Source organism: Pyrgilauda ruficollis, unplaced genomic scaffold (genome assembly GCF_017590135.1).
Source record: "Pyrgilauda ruficollis isolate IOZ18807 unplaced genomic scaffold, ASM1759013v1 scaffold183, whole genome shotgun sequence".
NCBI lineage: Eukaryota > Metazoa > Chordata > Aves > Passeriformes > Passeridae > Pyrgilauda > Pyrgilauda ruficollis.
The window spans coordinates 485,021-502,498 of record NW_024517318.1 but is presented as its reverse complement, the minus strand read 5'-3'; the positions used below and the strand labels follow the sequence as shown (position 1 = coordinate 502,498).

The window sequence follows — 17,478 nt, the reverse complement described above, 5'->3', positions numbered from 1 at the left end:
AGCTGGGCCCTCTTGTGGCCAAGTCAACTCTCATTCCTACAGTTCTGGGCACTAAAAATATCCTTCTGGGTTTAGGGAAAGTACTGCTGGGGTAGCAAAGCAGAGTGGCAGCTCTTGCAGCAAGGGACACAGCACTGAAGGAGTCTAGCCTGGGGTTGGCTGGAGGATCTGGTAGAGATCAGCATCCAGTCATAAGCATCCAGTCTTCATGGAAAGTACACTGTGGTATAGCTTCATTTCCTTCTTTGTTTTATTACGGCTTGTTGTTGTGTATTTTTATCAAGACTTCAACTACTTTATGGCATTAAACTATGAAAGTGATGTTTAAATGCACATCCAGCACAAACACAGCAACACAGGTTAGCCTTGGAAAAAGTGTTTGTGCCAGCCTCTGTTGTCTTCAGGGGAACTAACCAAATAGCCTTGAGTTTAGTGACTTTCAAGCAAATGTGTGGACATAAATAGGAACTGCAAAACACCTGAGAGGGTGTTTGTAAATTTACTACAAATTCAGTAGCAGAAAACAGAGAGGAGGGGAAAAGGTCCAGCAAACCTTTGCATACCTAGGTAGCTGCTAAGGGTCTGGAACAATAAATATCATCACAAGCAGCCTGATAGAGGTATTTTAGGGACCCACCAGAAAACACCTGAAGATCTCAGTTTTCTCCATATTTACATTACCAATGAGAGTAGAAGAGGTGAGATTTAACAATAACAGCAACAATTCAGTAACTAACTAATCAGGCTGCTAGATATAGAAACACAGAGTGATGCCCAACAGGGATGCATCCACCAGCAAATTCCCCTAGTATTTAGGGCAATTAGTTTTTAGCATTTTACCAAGAGCTTTAGAGCTCCTTCTCCTGAACCCAGAGAGGACAGCAGACCAAGCATGTGTGAATGTTTGAGGTAAGAGGAGAGCAAGTATTGTAAATGTAGTATATTAGACCAATAAAATACTGCAGCTGAAGGCAGAGGACATTTAAGGCATCTGTCTCTTAACTGCATCTTCTGTATTTATCATGACTTCACCTTTTCAGAATGAACCCTGCAATATCCAATTCACTCAAAGTGGGTTTAGAACTATGTTTTTTCCTGACATAAAAGAAAGTGTACACACCCTCTTGTATAGCTGTAATGAAGTGCTGGATAGACACCCTGTGGGATAAGATGCATTGAAAGCAAGCCAGAGCAAAGAGTAGGAGAATGAGATTAGCAACTTTCTCCACAAAAAAAAAAAAAAAAAACAAAAAACAAAAACCCAAACCAACCAACCAAAAAACCAAAACCAAAAAAGATTGTGGAAAGAAATGACATGGCAGTTTTGATAGCTGCTGATTCCCAGATCACTGTACACAAAGCAGCCACAGATATGATGGCATCTCACTGAGGCTGTCCAGAAAAAGTACCTACAGGCTCTGTTATTTGCAACAGAGAGCTATCAATGATGTACCTAAGCAAAGGCCAAAATAGAAAATCAGATAGCCAGACATGGCAACATAATTACATGTCAATCAGCCTCCCTGAATACAATAAGCAGTAGCCCTAGATGAAGGGAAAATGGTCAGTACTGCTGTTATACTTAGACAGTCAGAAATTTGTAGGATCAGGTTTGTTAAGCAGGACCTTCCTCTCATGAAGATGTGCTGGCTGCGCCTGACCCCTTGGTGGGTCACGCTCAGTATGATCTGTATCTTGATCTCCCTTGGTATCAAGGTCAGGCTTATGGCCTTGTGGCTCTCCAGATCCTCCTTTCAGCCTTCTTGTAGATGTGTGTCACATTGGCTAGCCCTCAGTCTTCTGGGACTTCCCCAGTTCACCAGGGCTGCAGTAAATGATGAAGAGCAGCTCCATGAGCTTGTCCACCAGCTCTGTCAGTCCCCTTGAGTGGATCCCACCTGGCCCCACAGATTGTGCAATTTAAGTAGAACAGCAGGTCACTGTTTCCTCCTGGATTACAGCGGTGTTTTCCTGTCCCTATCTCCCAGCTCAGGGGACCTGACACCCTGATAATAACTGGCCTTTCAGTTAGACTGAAGCAAAGAAAGCATCAAGTACCTCAGCCTTTTCCTCATCCTTGGTGGCAATGTAATAAAGGATGGAGAGTCACATGTAATCCCCTCACATGCAATAAAGAATGGAGAGACTCCTTGGCTCTGTGTTATTAAGATATTTGGAAAAAATAAATATGCTATCTCTTGTGATACTTGCCAAATGAAATTCTAGCTGGGCCTTTGGCCTTTCTGACTTTCTCCCTGCATAACCTAATGACACTCTTGTAATCTTCCTGAGCCATTTGTCCCTTCTCCCAAACTGGTAAATATTTTTTTCCCCTTGAGTTCAATCAAAAGCTCCCTGTTCATCCAGGCCCGTTTTCTTCTCTGCTGGCTTGTCTTATGGCACATTGGGCTGGCTTGTTCCTGTGCCTTTCAGATGTTGATCTTGGAGAATGCCCAGTATCCCTCAGAACTACCTCCTAAGGGACTGCCTCAACCCTGAGCAGGCCAAAGTCTGGAAATCCAAAGTAGAAGTTTCGTGACTCCATTCCATACTTCTACAAGAATTGAAAACTCTCATTTCAAGACCACTATGCCTAAGACAGACTCCAACCACCACATCTCCCACCAGCCCTTCTCTGTTCATAAACAGCAGGGCCCAGCATCCCCAAATTCCTCTTACCTGTAGCCAGATGCAGAAATTAATTCTGGATTGTTTCAAAGTGATCTCTGAACTCCCAGTCTCATTCCCTACCGACTTTCTGCCCCACTAGCAGGCTTCATGTTCCTTCAGCAACTGGGAAAAAAAAAGGATTCATAATATTGGTAGCTTTACTATCTTTTGGAAATTGTTTTCAAACAGTGTTTTCTATAGTCTCATGGTGTTGCCTTATTTAACTTGCCCGACTTCATGTGCCCACTTAATTTTCCCTCTGGTCATAGATGCCATTTTGAAGAGTGCTTTATACTTCTCGTACCTCTGCCAGCATATTACTGGATGCTGTTTGGCTTCATCATTATACACAAATTTAAATGTCAAGATCTCAGTTTGCGCTGTAATGGCAGGGTGCAGCTGAGTGACTTCCTTCTGCAGTTCTCTCTTCTGGACTCTGCCTGTTCATCTGATTTCCAGGAATGGTTATAAAGCAAAAACCAGAGACCACGAGCCAAGTGAACAAGGAAATGGTCACAATCACTTGAGAGAGATAACCCTGAAGTATCTATGAAAGAATAAAGGGATGATGTTCATAAATGGCATGTCCAAACAGAGCATGGGGAGAGTGCTGCTTCCCCTCTTCTTTCCTGCTGAGGACCCACCAGCCCTAGGCAGAGCTCAATCCCCAGCATATATCAGATTAAGACAGTTAACGGCGCTTTCCCACAAGAATCTACTTTGCACCATGGCTTCCAAGAGAAGGGAGGATAAAACAAAGAAGAGAATAAAAAGGGAGAAAATAACTCTATGGTGCATTACTCCTTACTGTGTGTCCTGGATGCCCCCAACACAAGAGCTCCTGGCACAGGAGAGCTCTCAGGCAGCACAGAGAAAATAATGATCCTTCAGTCACTTCCCAGGAAACCAGATCCAGGATTACCTTTCTGATCCTTCCATGCTCCTCTTCTGCTGCACTGGCCAGTTCTGCATCTCCAGCCACACCCCTGGCTTCCCCCTTGAGGTACAGCACCCATGTACCAGCTAACCTTCATGAGCCCAAGGACAGCAGACACGCATGAAATAAGCTCTATAAACACAGTTTCATTGAAGGGCGCCGTCGTCAGTGTGGCAACACTTTTCTCAGAAGTGCCTCTCTTAATAAAGTTAAAAACCCAGAAATATTTCATAAGGAACATATTCTTTGAAGAAAGAGATAAAGTTGTCTGAAAGATGCAGAACATTTTAGTGTCTCCTCTGCTTTAATCCCTGTTTGTCTTTTGGTAAAAGTTTGCATAATTTAAAAGAAATAAAATCAATACAATTCAACAATAAAAAAAATTCTGTCAGACAAACCAGAAATGTGCATAGTGTAACGGATAACTATATTATGCCTCCTAAAGAAAGCTATGGGTTTGCTTGATAACAGAAATTTTCCATTTCAGATTAATTGCTCTTCAGTTGAAAACAAGATGAAAACTCTCTGCTGAGAAATTTTTTTCTCTCTCATTTTCTTTTCCCCTCTATTGAACAAAAGCCTTATTGTTCTATGACTTTTCCAAGACACCTTCAGCCTCTCAGACCAGCCACTTTGGAATGTTTCTACACTACTTGACACATCACCTGGCCAGCAGCCCAGGGCGCAGCCACCTCCCGCTCAGCTGCGCTTCCCTCTGGACCCTCTGTTTTCCTTGTGACTCTGAAAGGGTAACACACACTTTCTGCCCATACGGCTGCAAGAAACAGCAAGACCCCACCATCCTGTCCTTAACAGCTTCCACCCTTTCTTCAAAACCTTCAAGCAGAGGCAGAGTGTGCTGCTCTGACCAGCTGTGGTTTTGATATGCAATGGGCTGGGTTTGTCTAGTTTGGAGCTCGTTGGAACCAGCTGGAATCATGGCCCCTTTCCACACAGGTGAGCCCTGCAGCCCCGGCCCCCCAAACCCTGCCGGTTCTACCTCATACAGAGTACTTTGCAGTGTTTAAATACAGAGAAGTCCCTAGGGTATTTTTTCTTCCTGTAAGGATGAAACTTGGATTTGAATGTTGGCTTTCCAGCTGGTGAGCTGCTCCTCACTACCTCGTGCAAAAAAACCTGGTTATAAAAGAAAGTAGGTGGTGAGGGTTACTGACTTCCTGAATTACTCATATAGTTATTTCCCTTCCCTTTGTGGTAACGTCAATTTCCAAAAACTACCCGTCCAATTCTTTAGAAATTTTTTAAAGAAGGAAGATGAACGCTCCTAAGTGCCATGTCATCATTTGCCGACTTGAATGCAAAGGACTTGCTAGCAATTTATTGATGGCTTCCCATTCCATATTTTATTATTTGCTTAAACCTGTCAAGAGCTTATCCCAAGCAGCTCTTTAGCATGCACCAAAGGGCTCTCTACCATTTAAACAGGAAGATAGGGTCATCCTAGCACTGCCACACACCTGTGAAGACTTCCCAGAAAGCAAAGATTTGTGTCGCAACTAAACCAGCCTAAGAAGTTGCCAACAAAGGGGGGATTACCTCAGTAATCTGAGGCAGAAAACTTTGCCTACAAAATAAATATGAAGCCTTCCTGAGCTTTTGGTTTCCACAGAACAGCTCGACTGAAGCACAGCTGTGTGGGAGAGTAGTTAAGAGCGCTACTTCTCCCTCAGCACTTCTCCCTCACAAACAGCAAGGAAATAGCGATGATCTGGTTTGGTTTTTTTAAAAGACACTCCACTGCTTAACAGGAGAGAAAGATAGAAGTATCTCAGGCAGTAAATAGGCACAGCAGGTTCCAACAGCTGTTTCAGCAACAGCGGTGAAAGCAGCAGGGAAACCACAGGGTCCTCTGGGGTACTGCAAACACCCCTGAAGCCAGAGAAAAAGCTCCATTTCTTCCCATCATGTCTGATGAAGTCTCATCAGAAGCTACACAACAGCTGATGGTGGTGCACCCCTGAGATTCCACCCAGCAGTTTCAGTGGCGGAAATAAAGCGAGGGGAAAGACCACAAGCCCAATGCAAACATGCAGCTGTGTTTGCCTGAAATTCACTCCTGTTTTTACCTTAGCAGTGCTTTGTGACTGCCTAAAAAATAAAGCAAACATTAATAAAGAAATTTCCTGGTCCTGTCAGAAAGAAGGGCTTTAGGACTTAACTGGGACAACACAGAAATGACTTGGGAATAAAGAGGCATCACAGCAGCCAGAGACAAGAGCCAGGTCCTCCCTTACTGAAACCAGGCTGCGCTTCCCACGGGGCCAGGGACTGACCTGTTGAGTGCTTTTTCTGTGGCACACAGAGCAAGGAATAAATTTGCTTGGTTTTTTACAGTCCCTTTTGTGTGGCACTTGCTGTGCAGGACTATGTGCCACATCCCAGCAGCAATCCCAAGAGGCACAAAGCAATTCTCACGCTGCCAGAGCCCCATCCCATTCCAGCCCCAATGGTTGGTTACCCACAGCTACAGCAACATGCTGTTGGCTCAGCAAGGCACAGAACATCCATCCCAGAGTTTCCAGAGGCAGACAGGGCTGCAACCCCCTCCAGGTGATATAAGACAAGCTTAGAGCATTTCCACACAGGTCAGGTGAAACACTGGCTTTAAATGCTTTGTTAAATATGGTCCTTGATATTGAGTCCAGAATATTTTCCCAGATTAACATTAGAAAAGATCCAGAGTGTTTTTGCTGTTGCTTCATGGAGAAAGTCAAATCCATGATTCCATTCCTACCTGCCAACAGGTTTCGCCCTTGCTTTTGTTTTTCCCAGAAGGCCAAGATTTTTTCTTTTTTAAGCTTTTCCTTTAAAAGCCAATGGAAACATTAAATCACAAGAAAATAAACAAAATCTTAAAAGCTCAAACTAGAATTAAAGCACAATTGTCAAGGCAGACTTTTAAATAACATTTGGCACACCAAAATTAAACATACTAATCTTGGATCTAGAGCTAAGGCAATTTAGAAATAACCAGTGGGTGTAGTCCCCAACAGATACATTTGGTGTTAAGGCACCTGTTGTCACATTCTCTTCATAGAGAAAAGCAAGGCACAATTCTTCCCAAGAATATTTCTGAGATTCACATTCTCTGAACCTCAGAGAAAGGGAAAACACAATTCTTATAACTTGCTGTGCCTGTGTTGTGCCAAAGTAGAATGCAATATGGAGATTGTTTATCCAAAGTGAGGATGTTTTGTTTCCTTGGGCTATTAGGGCCAAGAGTGTGTTGGACTGTCACAACAGTCACGAGAGTCAGGAGATGAGTGCAGTTCTGTGCAATTGTGTGCAGAGTGAGTGCGTGGCAGATTCAGTTTAGATGAAATGTGTATAGTATAGTATAATAAAGTGATTAATTAGCCTTTGGATAAGACTGAGTCAGATGCATCATTCTCTCCCTGTCATTGGGGGTCGCCTTTGCTTCTATAGGCACCCTTCAGTTAAATTTAAAAAAAAAAAAAAAGGGCTGCTGAAAGTTTACATAAATCAGCTCCCAGTTACTGTGTTTCAGAGCAGCTACAAACAGGCATTTTCTTCCTTTTGAGCACAATGAAAAATTCAAGACTGCAAAGCTTTCATCAAGAACAAATTAGAAAAAACCCTCCTAGAAATACAGACTGCACAAATTGTCAAAGCAAAGCATGTGGGTTCTTTCCTTCCAAAGGCCACAGACAAAAGTGCCCTGCAGTGCACCTTCTGCTTCCAGCCCCTTTGCTCTTTCCAGTCCAGCATGTTTGCCACGAGCAGAAACAGGAACTGATACTCTGAATTGCTACCCTGTGCTGTGGAGAGCTGTGGTTCAGGCTGCTCTCTAGGAATACTCAGAATGGGGCAGTGTGCAGCAGAGAGATGGGCTCAGGACTCGTGTTTGGATCTGTGCTTCTCTGCTCCTGTCCCAGTGCTACAGACTGCCTGGGAGCAGCTGCAGGTCAGTCTGTGTAAAACCATTGCCTCAATCACAGCCTAAGGGGGAATTACAGGACCTTTCCCAAGGCTGCACCATGTACTGTCCTTACCACATTTCAAATGCCTTGACTTTTTACACAGCATGCACCTCATTATAGTTTCTTGCTCCTTGAGGAATACCCAAACATATGGAACATGGAATACCAATATTGATAGCCTGATACTAATACATATGGAACACCAACAGCTAATGCAATTGGTTCTGTTCACTTCTGCACACTCCATAATAATATCCCATTTGCACTTAGATCAAACAGGGCATATCAGGATCACTGGTGACCTCCCTGAATGCATCCTTTAAAATTCCATATCGTTCATGCTCCACATGGCACTTACACAGATAATTCACCTGCCTGATCAAGAGCAGAGATTTCTAACACTGAAATTGTGACTGTCTGCTCAAATGAATACAGGGCTAAACTACTGGAGGGAACAGCTGGAGCTGTACCAATACAGGGTTAAGGTGGATTTTGGGAAAAGCTTCTTCACCCAGAGGGTGTTGGGGCACTGAACAGTCTGCCCAGTGATTTGGTCACAGCACAAGTCTGAGAGAGTTCAAGGAGCATTTGGACAATGCTCTCAGCCAAGGGTGGGATTGTTGGGGTGTCCTGGCCAAGGCCAGGGGTTGGACTCAATGATCCTTGTGAGTTCTTTCCTTTAGGGACTCAGCTTCTTCTGTGATTCTACTCAGAACAGAGAAGTCTCATTTCTGCCCTGCAGCTTTCCCAAAGCTCTCCAGGGAGCTGTGCAGGTATGAGCTGCACCCTGGGGCCAGGCCACCAAGGTGTGGGGCAGCAGGACCCTCTGGTGACGTCTACTCCTCGCTATTCAGGGATACTTGGGATTACCCAAAAAGCCCCGGGAAGATTAATTTTCTTAACGTTACAAAAATGCCATTGTTGTAACTTTACAAAATGCCGTTGTTAGTCCTAAGACCACTTGTTGAAATGCAAGATTCTGCATGTCCTTGCAAGGATCTCATATGATCTTGACTGTTTCTTAAGTGAAGGTTCATAAACACAAAAAAAACACCACAGCTTGATGCCTTCCTCAGATTTCTGTGCCTATTTCATGAATGGAGAGGTAAGATTTACCAGACACAACGATAAAACAGCAAAGCCCCAGCAGCAGGTACTGTACAGCCAGCCAGCCCTCTCTGCTGCAGAGCACAGCATGCCAGTGATGTGGGAGCTGAAACCTGCCTCCCAGCTCAAAAAGGCCTGCAGCAACCTGAAGCCCACCCCTCATTTTCTTTTTTCTGAACCTTCATCCACCCCTTTCAGGATGGGCTGTGGCCCCCTCACTTCCTCATGATAGTTGCATAATTCCCCAACACTGTTCTGCTCAACACCTTCCTCCCCACTCTGCCAGAGCCCTTGAGCTCAGCACTTGAGACACTGGGGAACAACAGATATTGAAGGATGGTTTCAGGAATCAGAGGTGACCACCAACCCTGAGCTGTGAGGCTGTGAGACAGGACAGAAGATAGAATTGCACAACAGGGGAGAAAGCTCTGGTATCTCACTTTCCACCCAAAGAACACAGGATAATTCTCAGCACCCTGTCAAGAAGTTTCCCAACACCTTTTTTTGTAGACCATTTTTTGTGTTTTCTTTAACTGAAAGGAGCAGCTTTGTACCTCACAGCTTTTAGTTTTCAGAAAGCAACTACATAAACCTCTCATCAATACTTAAAATGAAAGGGATGGCAGAATTTGGCTGTGTAAAGCTGTTGGAAAGGGCAAAGAGACAAAAGGACAGATGCGCACAGTGGGCAAGCTGGGAAACTGATAACAGCTCCATGGCACCAACAGCTTCCAAACAGTAGTTTCCTGTTACTGTGTTTCTGTAGGAAGCCATGCAGGCGCTTGTGTGCTGGGGTATAAAATTTAAGATTAAACACTGTCTTAACCCTCACAGCTCAAGAGAATACTGGCACGTGGCTGGAAAAGGAGTTGCCCTTTGGTGGCACATCTGAGGAGACCATAAGAACATAAGAAGCCGGAACTCCACCTGATCAGGAAGTGAAAAAAAATCTGTAATTCACAGTATCACTGTTAACTACAAGGAAGGATGTTCTAACAGCAGACTACATATGGATTTAGGGGATCTCTGTTTATTTTGCTGCTCTGGAACAGGTTTCTTACAGACCAAGGAGCAGGTCACTTAGAACTGAAGCAGGAGGTGTCACCTCTGATATGAAATGATACTGAAGTCAATGTCTAAATTTCTTCAAGGATCTCAGGGGTTGTTTTTCTGTCTCACAACTTTCCTCCTATGAGTGCTGAGGAAGTACTTTCCTATCTGACGGTGCAACTGCAAGGTTGAACTCATTAAAGATAGGGAGACACTAACCTTGCATAGACAGGAGGTGTTATGCAATTGTACAAAGAAGAGTATGAACATTTTCCTTTCTAGGAGAAAAATTTAAATAAGCATGACTTAATCCTTTGCTGACAGGGGAGTAGTTGGCACACAATGCCATAATCTGAAGTTCCACTACACCTCATGTAAACTGTTGGGTGGAGTTCCCAGCCCCAGTTTAAGATAATTATTAAAGTCAGTGAAGACAGGAAAAAATCAGTTACGAGAAGTGAGTTGGTAGAGTATCACCTGTTTCCCAGTGGAAACACCACCCAAAAGAAGATCTATGAATCTGTTCTGGAACCTGAATAACCCAGCAGCTTGAGGTGTTTTAGTGTTAATTTGATCAGGAGTAAAACACACCCCCTTGATGAGAGCAGAGAAAGGAACCACAAATCCAGAAGACACAGTCCAAGTGTTTTGACAAACCTGGGAAGCACATCCCTTAGGGAGCTGAATAATAGCACAGCTATGGTTATTTACTGGGGGGCTGCCAGTGGAGACAAGATGAGTGTCCCCAGTCTCTCCTGCCATCACATACTGTAACTTGATCCAAACCACCAGGGCACTGACAGCAAGGCACATCCAGCACATGGATATCCTGCTCCTCTGGTCTCACCTCTACACAGGGAACAGGCACACCTGCATGGCTTCTCATGGTGACTGTGACTGGCACAAAGGCTTCTCTCTATACTAGAGACCAAATGAAATTAAAGCAAGATAGAAGAATTTCTCGTAAGTACCTTGTGCCAAAATATCTGCTGATAACAAAGCCAAGGTGATTGCTGCTAAAGGAAGTGGCCCCACTCCCTTCCTCCTCAGGCTCTTCCTTGGTGCTCCTCTGAGCCTGCTGTGACCAGCCTTGCTAAAGCTAATGCAGCAAAAGGCTGCTTCTGCTGAAGGTTTGAATGTTCTTCCTTGTGGCACAGACACCGGTGAGACAGACAAAAACATTGGCGCAAAAAGATTTTACAGCAGGCTTGCAGGAGGCTGCATCCTTCTGGCGTCACTGAGCTTCAGTGCATGGTAACTTGGCACAGTGATGCCCCTGAACAAGAAAAACTTAATTAGAGCCACATAAAAAAAAAAAAAAATTAAAAAAAAAAAAAAAAAAAAAAAAAAACCCACAAACTTAATTAGAGCCGTAGAGCTTGGATGGAGAGAGCAAATGCCTTGAGAGTCAGTAGAAATCCCGCAGGAAGGAAACCTTGAGGCGCAGGGAGAGCTGCTCCATGAACTGCACACCCAAAGCTAAACCTGGTAGGCAGACTGCTTCTCACTCAACTCCACACATTCCTGCCCTCAAGGGTAATGGCCATTTGTGTGTTGCCAAATAGGGCACATGAACAAGAGAAGGGCATTCACATGTGCCTCACCAGTCAATGTTTCCTCCTACAGAGCCACTGACTGGAGATGCTGCTGGGATTGCTACAAAACCCAAACGCAGGGGTATTTGAGTTTCTTCAGATTACTTCTTCTGGCTTCCATTGCAACAAACTCCATGGAAGACTGCAAAACCACCGGTTTCTTCAGAGTTAAGAAACATCCAGTCTATTCTGAGAAACCTCTCACGCATTAGAAGGCAACATGTTCACTTAACCAGGATGGTTCCTTTTTACTCAAAGCTTCTAAACTCGTCTTCTTTCAGCAGCATTAATAGTTTTAGGTTACTACAGTTACAAGAGTTCTGTATTTTTTCTTTTTATGCCTCTAGTAGGTGCTCTCTTCTCCCTCTCCTACAGTGCTATTGTGAAGCTCCATCTTTCTTCCTCAGACCTTATCCCTGTCCAGACTCCGACGTTTTCCAGAGCACGTCTGCCCGGGAGCACAGCAGCCAACTGCACCCTCCCCGCTCACCAGTTCTGATGTCTTTCCACCTTCTCAGCCAAGCCAGACCTCTTAGTCACCGCTGGCAGAGAGAAATTCTGTTTTTCTTCCTCCCAGCTGACCCCTTCCTCTTCGTCCTCCCACTGCTGCCATCCTCCCAGACCTTCCAGCATCCCACCAGCGCTCCTGGAGCAGGATGGAGCCCTTGCAGCCTGCGGCACAGGCGGGCACGGCGTGCAAGCTGCCGCCCTCACTCGCCCCTTCGCCACTGCCGCCGACAGCGCTGCCCGCGCCACACAAACCTCACAGAGGTATGGGAAACCCAAGAGAGGCTGCTCTCCGCGCCCCACGGCCGAAACGCCGCAGCCGCTCCGGGAGGGAGCTCTGAGAGCTGTCCCGCAGAGCCCAGGCGGCCGCACGGAGCTGGTCTGGCGCTGCCGGGGTCCCGCTGCCGCTCCGGCAGCACGGCCGCTCCGATCCGCGCCCCCCGCCGTGCATAAACGCCCCTTTCCCCGAGCGGGACACGAGGGCCAAGCCGCTCAGCCCTGGCCCAGCCGAGCCCCGGGCTCACCTCGCTGAGAGCGCGGCTCCGTCCCGCAGCCCCGCAACCAGTGCCGCTCCCACCGCCGGACGGGACAGAGATGTCCCTCCCGGGGCCTCCCCTCAAGTAAGGTCAGGTCAGGTCGGGTTGGGTTGGGTCGGGGAGACCCCTCGGGAGGGACCCGTTCCCTCCCCGAGCCCCGGAGCGGCGGCGGCGCCCCGCGGAAAGGCCCCACCCCCGGCTCGGCCGCTTTCGGCTGGGCGCTCTGGGACTTTGAATTCCCACTGTACCACTTAAAATTGTCCTAAGGATTTTTTTTTCCCCCACCTCGCTCTCTCCTTTCTCACTTCCAGGAGTTTGTGCTCTACCGTGCAGCCAGCGTGGTAGAGCACAAACCAAAACTGCATCCCAGCGCAGTTGTACCTGTGTTGTCTCGCTCGAGTGCCGATGCGTGGCAGGATGACCTACCCTGGCCAGAGACATCCCGACATCAGGAGCCGCTAATTACGGACTGGAGGAGGAGCAGAGGGAAGCGGAAACTTTCCACACCTGTTGACGCCAAGGGCGATCATATGCAAAGAGAACACGAGTCACTAAAGATGGGAAACTGAAATTTGTAGTTAAAAAAAAAAAAAGAAAAAAAAAAAGGCAGCCTGAGCTGCTGACGTGTTGCAAAGCAAGTTTCAAACGACCCTCAAGTAGGAGGAACTTTTCTGTTAAATTCCTGGCAATGATTGCTTAACAAGTTCTTAATGAGCGTGAACAAAGAAGAGAAATTTGCCTTTAATTTAGAAAAGCACCGTTGACTGCTAGGCTGCTGTAGGGTGAAGTAAATTGCACTGGAAGGTCACCAGTGATTTTGCGAAGAAGGTTAGGTGATATAATCAAGAATGGTTTAGACAGAGATATTCCTACCTGGAGCAAGAGTTGAACACGGGTTCTTTAGAGATGCCTTCCAGCCCCGTGTTTTGATTCCCACAACATTTATGTGTTACTAAGGTGTTACAAATGTTGCAGCTGTGACCAACCTTTCCACCACAGAAATACTCACATTGCTGCAAACAAAAACGCTTTCCCAACAATCAAGTAAACTGAAATTGCTTCTCCCCACCAATAATGCATTATTTCTTTTATCAGAACAGGTCTTAATCAAATTTTAAGTTAAAAGATACTTCAAAATATTTTTTTTTTTCTGTGCAGCTGAGCAGAATTTAAATTAATGAGAGAGTTGCTGCCACTGAAGGTGTCAGTGCTCATCCTCCTTGGAGCACCCTGCTTGGATACCATTCCTTGCCTAGTCCCTGGATGGGAGCAGCCCTTGGATGCAGAGGGAGGCAAGATGGGGTTTGTGAAGCCTATGGGAGCGTCCAGGAGCCAGCAGGTGGATCGTGGGGGCTCGTAGGGCAGGTACAGTGTCTGCAGCGCTGCCACATGCAAACGCCCCGTGGGAAGGTGACAAAGTAGAGAAGGAGGGTCTGCAGGCTAGACCTGTCTCCATAAGAGTTCCAGAGCCAGCATTTATGTCCCCTGGGACTACTGTAGCAGGGATGGTAAAATCTTAGTTTCTGGACATGGAGATATATCCAACCAGCAGAATTCAGATCACTCCTGTGCCTCCGGGATGTTTTACCATCAGTTCCTGCAGCTTGAAGGGGAGGCAGTACTCCAAGGATGCCATCCACGCCACTCATAGGTCTGGGCTGGGGTATGCGGGGTCTCAGGGAGCCAAGTCGGGGCGTGGGAAGCAAATAATCTACCCCAAGTCCCCGTGGAGAGCATAACAAAGTGTAAATCACTCGTCCAAAGCACCCGGCAGAGCAGTAGCATCATCACCTCTAAGCTAGTTCGACAGCTGCAAGTCGTCTGAATAAAATAGTTTCCAAGCTTTGGGTCCGGTTTTGGTTTGAGGAGCAGTTTCCTATGTTATCTGTCAGCCGGTGAGGCGACTCCCGTGTGACCTGGGAGAGGAAAGCCACTGGGGAGGGGTTGCTGTGACAATAGAGGTGGCTCGTCCTCGTCCCTGCCTCAAATAAGCCGGCGAGCTGCTGGCCAGGGCTGAGCCCTGCGGCTGGAAAGAGCGCCCACAGAATTTACTCCTGTAAAAGCAGCGAAGTCCTGGCACTGCTCTCCCAGCCGGGCACAAGTGAAGGGCTCGGGGAAGGTGGGAAGGCAGAAGGGCGCGGCGTGGCTGGCACCCAGCGATCCTGTGACAGGAGAGAGGGCTGGGGACACAGCAGGACAGGGGGGACATGCCAAGGGCTGCCTGCACACAGCCCAGGGGGATGGAAGGAAGGCAGGTAGGCAGCCAGCAGGGTCTCCCAGACATTACAAGTGTTGAGCTCTCGCAGGATCAGTCTCCCAGATGTTTTACGTACCATTTCCTTGGAGGAGAGGTTCAGCCCACATATTCACAGAACTGCATATTTATCAGTGTGGTAAACGGGTATAACCAGGTTACGATCCTGCCCTTGGGGCCGTTTGTTCCTGCCTGAGGGCAGTCTCCTGCAGGCACAGGGGGTCTGGTGCAGCACTTCCCCTGCCTTTCCATCCAGCAGCTCCTCACAGGGTCATGTCAGGGAGTGGCTTGTCCTGGGGTGCTGCAGGTGGTGACTCTGGCTGGGCTGAAGGACACTCACACCTCCTCTCCTCCCTCATGCTTTTCAGCCTCAGCTGTTGTCTTGTGGTCTCTTGTTACTTTGCTTTTAGCCAAACAGAAGTTTTCCATCCCTTTGGAAAAGCAGATCAAACCCTGTTGTGATGCTGCCAGCAGCCCTTGTCTGGTGTTCTCCTGCCAGGAGCCAGATTGCAGACTGAGATCCTTAAAACACCACAAATTGGGAATACTATGGCACCACAAAATGCCAAGAAAATGGCATTTTTTGTGCCGTAGTATTCCCAATCAGCCTCAGTGAGATTGACACTGAAGTGTGTTCCCATTCCCAGGTTTTTTTGATCAAGTTTTTGTGAGAGGAAAGAAGTATAAAACAAGTTGAGTGGCTTTGCTTGCAGACACTCACACCTTGGAATGAAGTTTCTGAGCCTCTAATAAGAGCTTTTAAAAAAAAAAAAAATGAAGTTGGCAGAAACAGAGAAATCCTTTTAGAGGCATTAGGACATTATAATACTTATTGACCAGTGTGCACCAACCCTGGTTTATGCACTCTGATACACTTTGCCAGTTGAGTCAAGCGTGATAATAAACATCATGTCCAGCAAGTGGATTAATAATGGAGATGTGAGAGACACTGGAGCACTGAGGGAAATTGGAACAGTGTGGTACCTTCAGAGAGAAGGCAGGATGACTGTTACATAATTTAAACCCAAAGTGAGGTGTTCTACCACAGACAAAAGGCCAGCAGCCCCCCTGCTCTGCACAATAATGGCCTAGCAGGTCTCTGCTTCAGCTTTCTCCCCATTCCAAGAATCCCTAAGGGCAACTCCCCTGTAACTACAGCTGGCAGCAGGGAGACCAGGAAACATTTGAGTATATGACAATGAAGTACTTGTTTGTCCCTTTCTGTAGGAGCCTGAGATTGCAAAAGCTTTCCCTGGCCCAAGCCCAAAGTTAGAGAGTACTGAATTAAATATCACCACCAAATTAGTTGGATCATATTGTAAAGTGTCATGCTGATTGTATAAAATAATTTTAATTTCTATCACATATAAATAGATTTAACCATATTCAAAATTCAAATGCCATTTCAAAAGGAGTATATGTTTTGTGTTGGAGGGAAAACGTTTGCATAGAAAATGTCAATTTTGTAAAATTTTTGTGTATTTTTAATTCACCTCACCATATTTCCTTTTAGTTTCAATACTCACTAAAAGTCACTTCTTCCTGCCAGAACCCCAGTTTGAAAGAAATACCAGAAAACCCTGAATAACTAGAAAAATCCCAAAGTAACTCCACCAATTACAGCAATGGACGAATTTCATAGCTACTAATAAGAACCCAGATCTGTAACACCGTGGTCAGTAAGAGCTGCCAGTTCCCATAAATCAGGTGGTTCTGATCTGGGTACCGAGATCAAGTTACAAATGCCCAGTGTTTGACTACCCCCACCCCTCTGTTTACATTTACTTGTGAACATTTGTTTATTGTCAGCCATTCGTGGCTATAAAGTGACATTTTCCTGAAGGAAGAAAAGCAACTGCAGCATTTCCCAGATCTGGTGCAGCATGAGACAAAATGCTCTGACCTTCACACTTAACCCACCTTGGGGTGTGGAGGTAAATAAGGCAGCGAGGACACCCTAAACCAAACTGGCCACTGCGTTCTACACAAATAAAGGTAATTTTAAACCTTTTTTTTTCTCCCTTGGTCCTTAAGGATATTTGCTATATTACAGCACTTCATGACTCTTCAGATGTGACTCACTCTTTACTCAGAGGCCATTTGGAAGTAAAATACATTTAGGACTATAAACAGATGCGAAAGTCCATTTTCAGAAAACATGCCTGGCTCATTATTGATGCAGGGCTGCTCTTCCAAGGTGCTAATGCAAGAAAGAGGATGGTCTAGTCTGAGTGCTGGAGCTTTGCAGAGCTGGACATCTTCATTTAAATGTTTTCTCTTGAAGGAGGTGAACCATTTTGATACGAAACCTGTACTAGTCTGAAAGCAGCGTGTGTGTCTGAGATTGCAAGGTAAAGTGTGTATTCTATATGCCATCTGTTAGAGGTGTGGCAGTTATCTTCTGTTAATTGGGCAGTTTTCTTTATCTCTTCCACAAACCAATCCTCCCTCCAGTAGATATCTTCTGTTAATGGGCCATTGAATGTCACTGCATGGCTGATAAAAATTACAGCATCCCATTGTGAGATGTTCCGCCCAAAGAGAAGAGCCAAACATTCCTAACTGGATATAATCTGAGATTTTGGAATATCAGCACAGCCTTTCCCACTGGATTCTCAGAGGAAGACCAGGCCCATCTATACCATCACTAGATCTTCAGAGGAAGACCACACCCTCCTACAGGATCACTGCTCCAACAGAACCACATCTGCTACTCCTGGGAGGACTGCAGCCACCATTTCAATTGGACTGCTACCAACACCCTGACCCACAGGGTGTCAGGTTTGTATTCTGACTCTGTCAGTGTTGTTTTGTATTACTGCATTGTTTATTTTATTTTTATTTTCTTTCCTAATAAATA

The 17,478-nt window shown here is 45.9% G+C and overlaps 1 protein-coding gene across 15 annotated transcripts in view; it reads right to left on the bottom strand.

Annotated features, from left to right (window-relative positions):
• The window catches only part of A4GALT (alpha 1,4-galactosyltransferase (P blood group)), a 28,235-nt gene extending 14,822 nt beyond the window's left edge, over window positions 1-13,413 (bottom strand). For 3 of the 15 annotated variants that reach the window (XM_041464707.1, XM_041464694.1, XM_041464702.1), the window contains exons 1-3: window positions 12,353-12,531; window positions 10,698-11,002; window positions 2,680-2,793 (exon numbers count right to left, since the gene is read on the bottom strand). Coding sequence is in view for 1 of the 15 variants with exons in the window: in XM_041464693.1 (XP_041320627.1) it covers window positions 12,791-12,805 (15 nt within the window). In the remaining 14 variants the exon portion in view is untranslated. The other 12 variants (XM_041464709.1, XM_041464705.1, XM_041464695.1 and 9 more) reach the window with 11 other exon arrangements.
• Between the last annotated feature and the right edge of the window lie 4,065 nt (window positions 13,414-17,478).